Genomic DNA, 14,758 nt, shown 5'->3' with positions numbered 1-14,758 from the left:
CCCCCTGCAAAATCCTACCCAAACCTGCTCCCTGGCCTGTCAAGGACCTTTAAGCTTCAATGGACCTTTAAACTTACCTGCTTTACGGCAGCTAGTGCTATAGGAAAACGGGTGTGGTTTCCTTGCCTTCAACAGAGCCGCACTCAGCACTTGGCCTCGGGGTGTGCTGCACTACCTGGATCTCGCCCAGCCTGAGTCAGAAGGTTGGGCGAGACAAGATTTTAGGTAAGAAACTAGGAGTGGAGTGACAATTCGACTCTGATTGCCATTCTGAGTAAGTTCAGGCCCTAACTTTGGAACCAGATCTTAAAATTGAAATGCAAATGTCGAACTAATTACACCACTCTGTATCCTCAATAGAGCTTTTACATGCAGCTAATTGTTTTTGTCTGCCAACTAGAGTGCATGTTTCTCTTGCAGGTGACAACATGTTGCTTTACCTTGTGCTAGTAACTGGGTGTATGTCAGTGGGAAAGATACAAGACTCTGAAGTCTTCAGAGTCACCTCCACTGAATTTATTTCTCTTCAAAATGAGCCTTCAGATGAGGAACGTATCTCTGAAGTACGAAAGGTGTTGAATTCTGGGAGTTTCTATTTTGCTTGGTCTTCCAGTGGTGTCAGTCTAGACTTGAGCCTGAATGCTCATCGTAGAATGCAAGAGCATACAACAGATAATCGTTTTTTTTGGTAAGTTGAAAATTGTATTAATGCCTAGAAGCAGTACAACATTACATTCAAGATTGCCTATAATATTTGATTCAATGTTCTTTATTTTAAAAAATATAGAAATCATAAAACGCTTTGTAGGCTACAATAGACTCCTATTAGCATGAATGTTGCTTTTACTAATTCAGTTGTCAGCTGTTTAAAACCTATAATTTTCGGGGCATATGTATCTAATGGAAATTTTTAGTGATGTGAATCTTGAGTCTTCTGAGACTAGAAACTTATGAAATTAATTTATTTTTCTATAAACAAGGTGTATTCTATTAGTTTTCTAGTGTTTTAAAATAGCTTTTTGGAGTTTGGTTTTTTCATGTTTTGGCATAGAAATATGACTGCTGACAAAGATTTCCTGTTCTTAACCTGTATGCCCCATAGGAACCAGTCATTACATTTACACCTGAAGCATTATGATGTGAATTGTGATGAATGGGCTCTGAGACTCATGTGTGGAGGAGTGGAGATCAGGACGATCTATGCTGCACACAAACAAGCAAAAGCTTGCTTGATTTCACGCCTCAGCTGTGAAAGAGCAGGGACCAGATTCAATGTACGAGGAACAAATGATGATGGGCAAGTGGCTAACTTTGTTGAAACGGAACAGGTACAATATTTTTGAGTCAGCCAAATATTTAACTTTACTTTTTTGATACTTATTGTTACTAGTAACCCATTTAATACACAGCATATACATAGCATTGTTATTCATAATGTAATGGGTTTTTTTTTGGATTTTGGAGATATAATCTCCAAACTTATCTGTTGAGTGAAAGCTCTACAACTAATCAACTCCGCGGTCAGCAGCTGACTGGTCTGTGTGCAATAAAAATAGCTGGAAAAGCTCAGCAGCTCTGACACCATCTGTGGAGAGGAAGACAGAGTTAACGTTTTGAGTCCGTATGACTCTTCGTCAGGTCTGTGTGCACCTTGGAGATCAAATCAGCCACTCACTCATGACCAACAATGGGCCTCCATGAAGATCAGTCCTCGTACCAGCGCTCTTCAACATATGTACTAATGACCTTCCTCCACAAAGTCATGGCTCTTCTGCACTTGCTGATGATTTGGCTTTCGAGGCTAAAGAATTTCAGGGCATTGATAAAACACTCACTGAAGATCTATATTCTCTGCAAGCCTACTTCTGAAAATGAAGACTTTGATCAAACACTGCCAAGACTGTTGTTTCAGCCTACCACCTGAACAACTTGAAGGCTAGGGAAACACTTGTCCAGTACTGTGGCCAACCACTCGCCCACAACCCAATGTCCAAATATCTTGGTGTCACTCTTGGATTATACATTGACTACTGGTAACACCTCCAGAACAGTGGAACCAAGGTCAAGATGAGAATGAATCTCGTATGGAAACTGGTGGGTAATATCTGGGGCGGCAGAGCCAACACATCTTGCGCTGCTTCACTCCCCTGGTCCCCTGGTTCACTGCTGCTCAACCTGGTTCAGGAGCTGCCATACAAACATGGTAAATAGCCACTTCCAGGAAGTCGTAAGAATTATTTCTGGGATGTTGAGACCAACGGAGCTGAAGTGGCTTCCTATGCTAGCTCACATTGAACCTCCATATGTCCGCAGGGAAAACATCTTCCTCAAAGAAGAACATCACTGGCTGACAGCTAACAAAGCACTCCAATTGACACCGGCCCTCAAAAAAAAAATCCCACAAACTTGTCTGAAATCCCTTAGTCTGCACTCCACACCCTACAAACTGATGACAGCCCCACCTCTGGATGGGACATCTCCTGTTTGATGCAAACATCACCAACCGCAACTTGGTAACTGACCTGAGCAGTGAAGTCCCAGGTTTCAACTTTCCACGGAAAATCTGGACAACCCCATACCACTTGAAGACAGCCAAGGAAGATGTGGCCACTTGCTCCAAAAGTGAAAGATGACGAACAGCTTGAATTATGTGTGGTCGTCCAAGTGAGGCCGTACCCACATACTGAGCTTCTGCCTTAAGAGATTATTCCTGGTGACATCACAACCATGTTCACACTGTTAGCTGGAACCGATGAATGGATTGTTAAACTTGACATCAAACTATAACTGCTTCCTCAGCCATACGAATAAAAAAAATCCAAATGCTGTACTTTCTACTTTTTACATCATCAGGATTTAGAATCCTTAACGTATGGATAAAGAAATCAAAATAATCTGATTTGTAAAAATGACTGGGCATCTAAAGTTGAGAGCAGAAGAAAAGAAAGATTTGCATTTATTTAGTGCTTTTCAGCGAATGAAGTACTTTTTGAAGTATAGCCACCTTAGGAATGTAGAAGCCAAAGTTTGAAAATGACCATGCCCTGCTACATGATTTTGGTGCTATTCTCTCTTGTTACCATTTACTCCATTTAATATTATGGTGTGGGCTGTTTTCATCCTGGTGCTAACATTGTCTGAATGGAGCTCTTGTGCTTGTTGATTTTCCCCCACCATTCATTCCCTTTTTTTTCTTATGTTTCAAATACACTGAACCTATTTTACAGGAAATTCTTAGCACTTATGATTCCTATCCCTCCTGCAGCTAGATATTTAGTCAAAGCTGCAGGGAAGCATTGTCTCTGCTCCACATAATAGTATACACTGGGTTATCTTAGATTGCATAGAAACAGGCCATTCTGGCCAACTGGTCTATGCCACGTTCCACACAAACCTCCTTCCACCCTACTTCATTAGTTGTAAAATGTTTTGGGGTGATCTGTGATCATGAAAGGTGCAATATAAATGCAAGTCTTTCTTTTTCTTACTGCATCTAACCTTTTCACCAGGTTGCTTTCTGGGATGAGAATACTGTCCTATGAGGAGAGATTGAATAGAATGGGCCTATGTTCTCTGGCGTTCAGGAGAATGAGAGGTGATTTCATTGAAATGCATTATAGAGTTGACAGGGGTCAGCCATTTAGGACAGATATGAGAAATTTTATCTGACGTTTGCAAACCTTTGAAATTCTCTATCCTAGAGGTTTGTGGGTGTCAGCTGATGAGTGTATATTCAAGACTGAGATTAATAGCATTGGACATTAAAGGAATTGAGAGATATACGGATGGGGTGGGAAAGTGGAGTTAATGTAGAAGCTCAGCTACGATATTCGCTATGCTATTAGTCTCCAACACCCTTATGGTAGCGAGTATCATATTTTCAGCACTCTCCTGATTTTCCTTGTTGAAGTTATTAATGTCTGTCTCGTATTGAGGATCTCCTAGTTTTGGGCTCCCCACGAGTGGAAACATCTCTATATCTACACTATCAAACCCCTTCAAATTTTAAAGATTCCTATTAGGTCAACACTCAGCTGTCTCGTTTTTTCTAGAGTAAAAAACCTAGTCTGCTCAGCCTTTCCTGATGGGTATAACCTCTTCATTTTTGATATCATCCTTGTGAACTCTTTTTTGCACTTTCCCGTATATCTATATTACGAGATCAGGGATTCCAACCTGTTCAAGACTTGGCTGAGGAAATGTGTTTTGTGGAGCTACCCAGGACGGGCTAGTGAGGATATTAAGGAACTTCCCTTTTCATGGTCTGCATTCCATTTCACCACCTCCAGTTTCTTCCACTATTCCTGGCAATACAAATAATGACAAGCCCTGGTGCCAAGGTAGTAGAATGAGAAGAGAAGGCAGGAACACATTTTGTCATAAGGTGTGGAAATTTCTATCTAAAAGCATTAAATTAAATTTAAATTTGTTTCTGCTTTTTTTTCATTTGCTACAAGAACAAAAACATTTGAACAATAATTAGTCATTGGTGTGCTTAAACTACAGTCTACCTCAGTTAGTAATAAGAGTATTTTCATTTCTTAACAGGTAATATTCTTGGATGATTGTGTGTCCTCTTTTATCCAGATCCGAGGTTCTGTCCCATTGTTCTGGGAACAGCCAGGGCTTCAGGTTGGTCTTTTAAAATGATGCTGGAAATTTTATTTGCAGAGTGGATAATTTTATCTACTTGTGCTGTTAGATTAAGCCATGGAATATTTTTTCCCCTAAAATACGATTTTTAAAGTTTGATTATCTGCTTTTATTATAATGATACTTGAAGTGTGATTTAGAAAAGTATGAAATCCTGCCCTAAAAATGCTTAAAGATTGCTTTTGTCAATTGTCTAACTTTGTCACAGGAACTTTCTCTCTCCTAGTGTGAGGTTTAGAGGACATTTTGGTTTAGCTGCCAATGTTAATTTACCTTGACAAATCTATTTTCAGTCCCTATTTGTAGATTCCTTAAGTTACCTGGATAAATTAAAAATATCATGGAGAGGATATTATTTGGATATCAAAAGCTGGTTTTGCTAGAAGTCATTCTATGATGCCATAGCCTTTGTAAATGTAGATTACTATAAATAGATAGAATTGGATTCCAAATAATGGGAGTGTGCTTTCATGGATTTGCAATTCTCACTCTAAAAGTAGATATAACACGGTGCTCCCTCCCCCATTCTTAAAAAAATGTGATTTTTCATTTTTCTGTTTTTTTTCTCTTCATAGAATATAAGAGCAGGGAGGTTGCGTGGGAGCTGTATAAAATGCTAGGCCACAGCTGGAGTACTGTTTGCAGTTTTGGTCGCCACACTATAGGAAGGATGTGATTGCACTGGAGAGGGTGCAGAGGAGATTCACCAGGATGTTGCCTGGACTGGGGCATTTCAGCTATGAAGAGAGACTGGATAGGCTAGGGTTGTTTTCCTTGGAGCAGAGAAGGCTGAGGGGGGGACCTGATAAAGGTAAACAAAATGGAGGGCCATAGGGTAGATAGGAAGAAACTGTTCCCCTTAGCGGAGTTGTCAATAACCAGGAGGCATAGATTTAAGGTAAGGGGTAGGAGGTTCAGAGGGGATTTGAGGAAAAGAAATTTCACCCAGGAGGTGGTTGGAATCTGGAACATGCTGCCTGAGGGGCTGGCAGATGCAGGAACCCTCACAACATTTAAGAAGTATTTAGATGAGCACTTGAAATGCCATAGCATGCAGGGCTATGGGCTAAGTGCTGGAAAATGGGATTAGAATAGATAGGTGCTTGATGGTCGGCACGGACACGATGGGCCCAAGGGCCTGTTTGTGCTGTATAATTCTGACTCTGACTATGACTATCTCCTAAAGATTATCATCCTCACTGGGTTACACCAATTCATGGACATTGAACACTCATCACTGCTTCATGGGGTTTCACCTAGGAATTCTGGTAGACTATCTGATGGTGGAAAACACCATGGCCAAACCTGACCCTCTGCTCATAGCTGCTCATCTGGCACAGTGGGTGTCTTGCTCTTGAGTAGGAACCCTGGTTGATTTATTTTTCTCCTTTTTCTAATCCAAAGATAGTGTCCAATCCCTATGGCTGCCCAAACTGAGATCACATAACTCGGCATAGACCTGGGATTGAACCTTTGGCATTGATTGCTGGAGTGAATATTGATAAACAATTCCTTTATGGAATATGCATATAACAGTTCACTGATACTGTATATTGCTAAATGTGGTTCACCCTGATGAAACCCATAGCAAACCACAGACATTTCTAACCATCCCATCTTCACAGTATGCAACTCTGCAGAGATGGGTAGCAGGGATATTTGTAAGAAAAAGATAATGACTGTTCTTAAAATATTAAATTGTGATCCGCAATCACAACATTTAGCTTGATGAAGGACTGTTAAAGCTTACCACAATGAGGTTAGGATAGTGAAGTATCAAGTGAACTTGGCTACTTGACATTTGGATTTCAAAGCAAGCAAACTTTAACTGTCAACTTTCCCCTGTATTCAGCCAATTTAAGAAAGCATTTAATTTCTTAATTTAAAGTTAACTAGCAAAAAATATTTACTTCTCTTTGGTTAAAGTAAGAAAAAAAGCATTTTTTTCCCACATGGTTTAATTGTTATCTTATAATAAATATTTCAGTTTAACGATCCTTCAAATTCTTTTGTGTGGCTATAGGTTGGGTCCCATCGTGTACGAATGTCCAGGGGCTTTGAAGCCAATGCACCTGCCTTTGACAGGTATGGAGGCTGCTTTTAGCAGTGAATGCTATTTTCGTTGGCCTGTAGTGACGTGACTTATTTTTATGCAAAAAATTGCTTACTTTAAAGGTTTATATTGAATTATCTCTCAGATCTCCTTTTTTCTAAAATATAATTAGTTTTGAATTTTTACAGACATTATAGAACACTGAAAAAGCTATATGGGAAGCAAACTATAGTCAATTTGCTAGGAGTGAAAGAAGGAGAGCACATGCTTAGTAAAGCATTCCAAGTAAGTGACTATACATGACTCTGTTTCTTTTTATTTGTTCCTGGGATGTGAGCCTTACTGGCAAGGCCAGAATTTGTTGTCCATCTCTAATTGAAGATGGTAGTGAACCGCTGCGGCCCATCTGGTGCTGTTTGAAAGGTAGTTCCAGGTTTTTGACTCTGTGACAGTGAAGGAATGGTGATATAGTTCTAAGTCAGGATGTTGTGTGACTTGGAGGAGAACTTGTAGGTGGTAGTGTTCCCATGTGTTGGCTACCCATGTCTTTCTAGATGGTAGATATCGTAGGTTTGGAAGTTGCTGTTGAAGGAGCTTTGGCAAGTTGCTGAAGTTCACTTTGTAAATGTTGCACACTGCTGCCACAGAGCAATGGTGGGATGATTGTTCGAGTTGGTGGAGAGGATGCTGATCAAGCGGGCTGCTTTGCCTGGATAGTGTTACGCTTCTTGTGTTGGAGTTAAACTCATCCAGCAAAATGGAGTATTCCACCACACTCTTGACTTGTGCCTTATTGATGGTGGATAGGCTTTGTGGATGCAGGAGGTACATTAATCCCAGAATTCCCAGCCTCTGACTTGCTCTTGTAGCTACAGTACTTATTTAGCTTATCTAGCTAATCCAGTTAAGAAACCCCCAGGATGTTGCTGGTGAGGGATTCAGTGATGGTAATTGGAGCTGGTCATTGCCTGGTACTTGTGTGGTGTGACTGTAACTTGCTACTTGTCAGCCTAAGTTTGAATGTTGTCCAGGTCTGCTGCATGCAAGCACAGACTGCATTAGTATCTGAGGAGTCGTAAATGGTACAATGTGAAATCAACAAACATCTCTGGTTCTGACATTATGATGGAGGGAAAGTGATTGATGGAGCAGCCAAAGATGGGACATTAATCTGAGGAACCCCTGCAGAGATGTCCAATTGCTGAGATGATTGGCCTCCAACAACCACAACCATCTTCCTTTGTGCTAGGTACGACTCCAACCATTGGAGAGTTTCCCCTCCCCGCCACCCCCCACCATTCCCTTGACTTCAGTTTTGCAAGGGGTCTTTGATGCTACACTCGGTCAAATGCTGCCTTGATGTTAAGTGCAGTCACTTTCATCTCTGGAACTCGTCTCTTTTGTCCAGGTTTGGACCAAGGCTGCATTGAGGTCTGGAAATAAGTGGTCCTGGCAGAACCCAAACAGAACATCAGTAAGCAGGTTATTGCTGAGTAAACATTACTTGATAACACTGTCAAGACACCTTCCATCACTTGCTGCTGATCAAAAGTAGACTGATGGGGCAGTAATTGGCTGGATTGGATTTCTCCTAATTTTTTGTGCACAGGACATACCTTGGCAATTCTTCACATTGTTGGGTAGATGCTAATGTTTCAGCTGTACTGGAACAATAAGGTTAGGGATGCAACTAGTTCTGGGGCACAAGTCTTCGGTACTACAGCTAGGATGTTGTCCGAGCCCATCGCCTTTGCCGTATCCAATGTGGTCAGCTGTTTGCTGATATCACATGGAGTGAAACGAAATGGCTGAAGACTGACTTGGAACCTCAGGAGGAAGCCATGCTGGGTCATCCACTTGGCACTTCTGGATGAAGTGGTTGCAAATGCTTCAGCCTTGTCCTTTGCACTGATATGCTGGGCTCCGCCATCATTGAGAATGAGAATGTTTGTGGAAATTCTTTCTCCAGTTAGTTGTTTAATTATGCCATTCATGACTGGATGTGGCAGAACTTTGATCTAAACTGTTGGTTGTGGAATCACCTTGCTCTGTCTGTTGCTGCTTCCACTCTGTAACATGCATGCATGTAGCCCTGTGTTGTAGCTTCAACAGGTTGGCATCTCATTTTTAGGTGTGCCTGGTGCTGCTCCTGGCATGATCACTTGCATTCCTGATTGATCCCCTGACTTGATGGTAATGGTAGAATGAGGGATATTCCAGACCATCAGGTTACAGATCATGTTTAAGTACAATTATGTTGCTGCTGATGGTCCACAGCACCTTATGGATGCCCAGTTTTAAGCTGCTCAACCTGTTCTGAATCTATCCCATTTTGCCAGGTGGTCGTGCAACTGTGTGGAAAGGTATACACAATGTGAAGATAGGACTTTGTCTCCACAAGGACTGTGCGCTGGTCAGTCTTACTCATCCTGTCATGGACAAATGCTTCTGCAACAGGTAGATTGGTAGTGAAAGATCAAGTAGGTTTTTTCCTTAGTTACTTCACTACCTGTCACTGGTCCAGTCTGGCAGATACATCCTTAAGGGCTTGGTCAGTAGTGGCGCTACCAAACCACTCTTGGTGATAGACATTGGAATCCTCTACCCAGAGTATATTTTGTGGCCTTGCTACCCTTGGTGCTTCTTGCCATTGTTGTTCAACATGGAGGAGTACTGATTCGTCAGCTGAGAGAGTATATAGGTAGTAATCAGGAGGTTCCTTTGCACATGTTTGACTTGATGCTGTGAAACATGATATTCGGAATCAATGATGAGGACTCACAGGGCTACTCCTTCTTGACCATATACCACTGTGCTGCTGCCTCTAGTAGCTTTGTCCTGCTACTGGAACAGGGCATACACAGGAAGGCTCATGGAAGAGTCTAGGGCATTGGCTGTAAGGTATGATTTGGTGAGTATGACTGTTAGGCTGCTGCTTGACTGGCCTGTGAGACAGTTCTCCTAATTTTGGCACAAGTCCTAGTGAGGAGGACTTTGCCGTATCGGCTGGGCTTGATGTGCCTTTGTCGTTCCCAGTGCCTGGGCCGATACTGGGTGGACTGTTTTCTCTTTCTTGGCTTTTCTGCAATGGCTTCATGCAACTGAGTGGCATGCTCGGCCATTTCTAAGGGCTTTCAAGAATCGACCACATCGGGTCAGAAGTCACGTGTAGGTCAGACTGGGTAGGTACAGCAAATTTCCTTCCCTAAAGAGCATTAGTGAACCAGATGACTAATTCTTGATTCTTTAGCTACAATCTAGAAGTGCCATGGTCATCATGACTGAGACTAGCTTTTTAATTCCGGATTTATGAATTAACTGCATTTTAAATTCCACTAACTGCCACAATGGGATTTAAACTCGTGTCTCCAGTACTTTAGTCTGAGCTTCTGGATTATTAGTCCAGTAACATTACCACTAAGCTACCCTATAAGAATAAGTTTCCCAATATGCCAGTTTTCAGAAAATCCTATTGTGTATATTGCTTCATTTTAATTTTTTAATACAAAAAAATGCAAATATAATGAAATAATTGTGCTATTTAAATATTCATTTTAAATGGTTGTTTTAAATATGTGCATTTCTAGAAATGAATCACCTTTGGCTTTATTTTTGTTATGCATTGATCTGTTTCTACACTTGCTTCAGACCTAATATTAGAAAAATGCTCCATGTTGTATTAGTAAAATACTTGTTTATCTCTCCTGCAATCTTTCTGGTTTATCCATTGCTGACCTGTAGTGAATTCTGGGCAGTTTTACATGGTTTCCTTGTGAACCATTAGAAAAGTACATACTGTTTCTTTGGCAGCTCACCTGATTGGAAATGGATAGGTGAGCTGTATAGACCAATTAGGATTAAATTGGATCTTTGGGCTGCTGAGTTAGCAGATCTTCATTGGGTCAGCTGTTGCTAGTGGTGCGGTTGACCTCTGTGACCCTGAGTTTGATATCTGAAAAATCAGCCAGGATTCCAACTTCTTGAGGTATAAATTCAGTTTAGAGGGTAGTGTAGAACAGATGATAACAAATTGATTGTGTTTTCCACTTCTCACAATTTTCCATTGAGGTCAGTGGAGGAGACAGTTGGATGGAGCATTGAACTGGCTGCTAGGATGCTATTGCTCTTTTGCCGCTGCTGCCCAGGTAAATTTATACACCCTGGTCACTATCCAGCAACTCCTGCAGGGAAGTACGTGTATGTGGAAGTCAGATGAGCATGCAGCTGGGCTCAGCCATGATGCCCCACCATTGCAAAAAAAACCTCCTGATGCTCACTGTCTGGGCTCACATAGGAGAGGTGGATATTCAGGAAAGGCATTTTAATGAGTGCTTTGAGGATGGGAGGAAACCAAAAAGGGAGGAAAGGGATCACAGCCTCGGTTTTGGTTGGATCTTAATAAAAAATTCCAAAGGTGAGCAAATTGTGGTTAAACATCCTTCAATATTTGGTTGCCTCAGGATTATGATTTTCTGGTGTTATCTAAACTGACAACCACAAAAATAGAATGTATTATGCCTACTTAATCTGAGATTTATTTCTTTATGCTAGAGTCACTTGAAAGCCTGTGACCATGCTGTGGACGTCCCCATGGTGAATTTTGACTACCACCAGCAGGTAAAGGGTGGGAAGGCAGACAGACTTGTAAATGTGCTGAAACCCAAACTGGAAAAATTTCTGGACGAGTGTGGCTTCTTTTATTGTGATTCCAATGGAGTTCAGGGGTAAGCTGATATACTCCACCCAAATTTGAGTAGAAATTTTTATAGGAAGATAATACAGCAATTTTATTTGAACATAAATATTTTTCCACAGATGTCAGACTGGTACCATCAGAACCAACTGTCTCGATTGTCTTGACAGAACGAATAGTGTGCAGGCCTTCTTTGGGTTGGAGGTATGTTTTAAGTTGCAGTTATTTATTATTTCAATATTTTACATTAAAAAATGGATCTTCCAGCTTTTTTAAATCTCTGGGAAGCAGAGGTCCCATTTCAAACCCGGTCTTGACACAACAAACGGTTTACAGCTGTTACATGGAATATATACATGTGAGAGTTTGTGATGGTCTTGTATTCTTTCACTGCTCGATATAGTAAGTTGCTATCCTAAATTTCCTGCAAAAGGGAAGTTTGGACTTCATTATTTGGCAAAGTTTAGTTTTCATATTTGAATCTATTTATTGATGGTACAGGAGCCCATAATTTTACATGAAGTGTCATTATCAGGTCCTTATGCAACCTTTACATAACTTGGAACTTTGTGAAGATATCAGTCTGGAAATGCAAAACACACTTGTTCATAACAAAAGTTAACAAAATTATTAAATTACAAAGTCTTGCATTGTGGATTGTATGAATCTTTGTCGTAAAATGTAGTATTTATTTTATGAAGCGCTGTACATGTGAATGAGGAGCAAGCAAACATTTTAAGTTCTTGGGAATGTTTTAAAGCCAAGTTATAACCTTGTCTTGGATGACTGCTTAGGATAACTAAGATAGCTTAGAATGGTAAACTATTCTAGTGTTCAGTATTTAATTATAAACTACCAATATATAGTTCAACCCTTAACTGAATTTTGATTGCTTATGCCATCCTATGTTTTCCCCATCCCAATAGATGCTTTACAAGCAGCTCGACATTTTGAGACTAGCTGAGAAGCAGCAGATGGTCACAAGGTTTCAAGAAGTCTTCCGTTCCATGTGGTCAATGTGTGGTGACTCGATCAGTAAAATTTACGCTGGAACTGGAGCACTGGAAGGAAAAGCTAAGGTACAGTTCATTGCATACATCACTGGGAAATCTGATTGCCCAGTGCATTTTTTGCAGTTATTTTGCATATAGCTCTAGGCATTCTATGTAAAAAAAAATTGTAGATCTGATGGGAGGGAACTCTCCAGTGTGTTGAAATGTTATAGTTTAAGGAAATACTTTATATTGGTTTTACAGAGAACCAATGTGAAAATCTGAAATACACAAGTTGTGTGGATGTTAACAGACTCCAATTACTGTATATTCTGACTATATATTCTATAGGTAGGGTGTTTATAGAGGGGATTCGAGGGAAATTTTTTTTCACCTTGATAATGATGGGGATTTGGAACTCACGTCTGAATGGTAGTAGAGGCAGAAACCCTCAACATTTAAAGAGTACTTGGACATGCACTTGAAGTACTGTAATCTACATGGCTGTGGATCAAGAGCTGAAAAGTGGGATTAGACAGGCCACTTGTTGGCTGGTACGGATGCAAGGAGCCAAATGGCCTCCCTCCGTGCTATACATTTCTGTGATTCTATGCATGTACTATTGAAAATTTAGTGCAATGTATAGCACTGTACATTATTGTTAAAAAGATTTAAAGCAAAACCTTGAGCTTTGTCTTTTCAAATTGATGCTGGGAGGATGTTTTACCTGATGAGGGAGTCTAGAACTAAGGAGTATAATCTCAGGATAAGTAGCCAGCCACTGAGTTGAGAAATTTTCCTTACTCGGAGGATTAAGAATCTTTCGAATTATCTATCGCAGAGGGCTATGGATGCTTTGTTTTTGAGTGTATTCTATGCTGAGAATGATGGACTTTTGGATTCTATGGAAATCAAGGGATAGAGAGATTGGGTGAGAAATTGGAATTGAGGTTCCACAGCTATGATCTTATTGAATGGCCAAGCAGGCTCGAAGAACTATATGGCCCACTGTTCCTACTTTTTATGTCCTTTTGTCTTCGTTTAAATGCAAGATACTACCCTCATCCTTGATTGTTTTTGACTGCACTGAATAACAAAAGAAATAACTGTAGGTTAATCAGTAATATTGATCTACTTTTCTTTCCCTGCTTTCTCCGGGTGTTTTCCTAATGGTGAGTTAAATATACCAAAAGCTTAATAGAAAATTGACCTAGTAACACTTGTATTTATGTAGCACACTTTTACATCTAAATATCTTCAAGTGCTTCACGCAGTTACTGGCTCTGAAGCACAGAGAATGTTTCGATAATGTCAATACTATGTGTATTAATGAAATTATAAAATTAAATAATGAGTTTCATTATTCACAGTAATGTAAGTGCTTTTTTTTCTGTAGGGTGGAAAGCTTAAGGATGGAGCTCGCTCAGTGACCAGAACCATTCAGAATAATTTCTTTGACAGCTCCAAGCAAGAAGCTATTGACATCTTACTACTTGGTAATACCTTGAACAGTGACTTAGCAGATAAAGCTCGAGCGCTCTTAACAACAAGCACGTTGCATGGTAAGATAATTTTTGCTTCTCTAAATGGGTATAGTGAATATCAAACATTTTAGTAAGTTTATATAACAATCAACTTGTAAACTAATGCATAACTAAAGCTGTTGTTTAAACTTGAAAGCCAGTTTAAGCCTTCAAAGCAGCTGTGGTGCCCCAGATTTTTTCTGAAAGGGATTATGACTGCAAGTACCTTTTAGCTTTTAGTTGAGCTTCTAGAAGAGCATCAACGTGGGTCTTTGGCAGCGAGTTAAAAATAAGCTGGGTGTTTACCAGTCAGATAAGACCACAATTTGGAAAAAATCATCCCATCATCCTGGTGGGAGGACTTTTACTGATGGGGGCATGGATGACTGACAACAGAGTCAAATTCCAGGATTTGTCAATGTTTTAATTGCAATTGCCTTTATCCATTTACTGTAGTTCTACAAAATTGAAAAGAAAATTTGTCTTTCCTTGCTAAGGCACTCATTTTACTTCCTCTCCTGTGCATGTTCAGATCATGGGATGAATAATCGTACAATTAAGCCTTTAACAAAAATCTGCACAATAAGGGCCTCAAGTGACTTGCTCAAATATTTTCCCTGATTTCAAATAGAACAGGGCCTTCACATTTTCTAAATTGGACTACCATGGAAGGCATTGCCCTTGTTTTTTTTATCCTAGTACCTAAACCAAGTGACTATTCTTCTAAGTATGAGTAGGTAAAGAAAGGCTTTATATAGCTCCTTATGTGTCGAAGAACTAACTGCAAGTACTTCACAATTAGGTCTGTGCAAACAATACAGTGAAGGACTAGTTAGTCTATTTT

At 40.2% G+C, this 14,758-nt stretch overlaps 1 protein-coding gene across 5 annotated transcripts in view; it reads left to right on the top strand.

Moving 5' to 3' along the window:
- Positions 1-14,758, top strand: part of synj1 (synaptojanin 1) — a 112,865-nt gene that overhangs the window by 35,606 nt on the left and 62,501 nt on the right. For all 5 annotated transcript variants that reach the window (XM_078560173.1, XM_078560174.1, XM_078560171.1 and 2 more), the window contains exons 4-12: positions 421-688; positions 1,103-1,328; positions 4,549-4,632; positions 6,677-6,738; positions 6,895-6,991; positions 11,258-11,430; positions 11,522-11,603; positions 12,326-12,478; positions 13,788-13,953. In XM_078560173.1, the coding sequence (XP_078416299.1) occupies positions 421-688; positions 1,103-1,328; positions 4,549-4,632; positions 6,677-6,738; positions 6,895-6,991; positions 11,258-11,430; positions 11,522-11,603; positions 12,326-12,478; positions 13,788-13,953 (1,311 nt within the window). The remainder of the gene's footprint in view (positions 1-420; positions 689-1,102; positions 1,329-4,548; positions 4,633-6,676; positions 6,739-6,894; positions 6,992-11,257; positions 11,431-11,521; positions 11,604-12,325; positions 12,479-13,787; positions 13,954-14,758) is intronic.

Source organism: Cetorhinus maximus, chromosome 16 (assembly GCF_964194155.1).
Source record: "Cetorhinus maximus chromosome 16, sCetMax3.hap1.1, whole genome shotgun sequence".
Lineage (NCBI taxonomy): Eukaryota > Metazoa > Chordata > Chondrichthyes > Lamniformes > Cetorhinidae > Cetorhinus > Cetorhinus maximus.
Note: the sequence above shows the minus strand (reverse complement) of the source record. Positions and strands in the feature narration are given on the sequence as shown.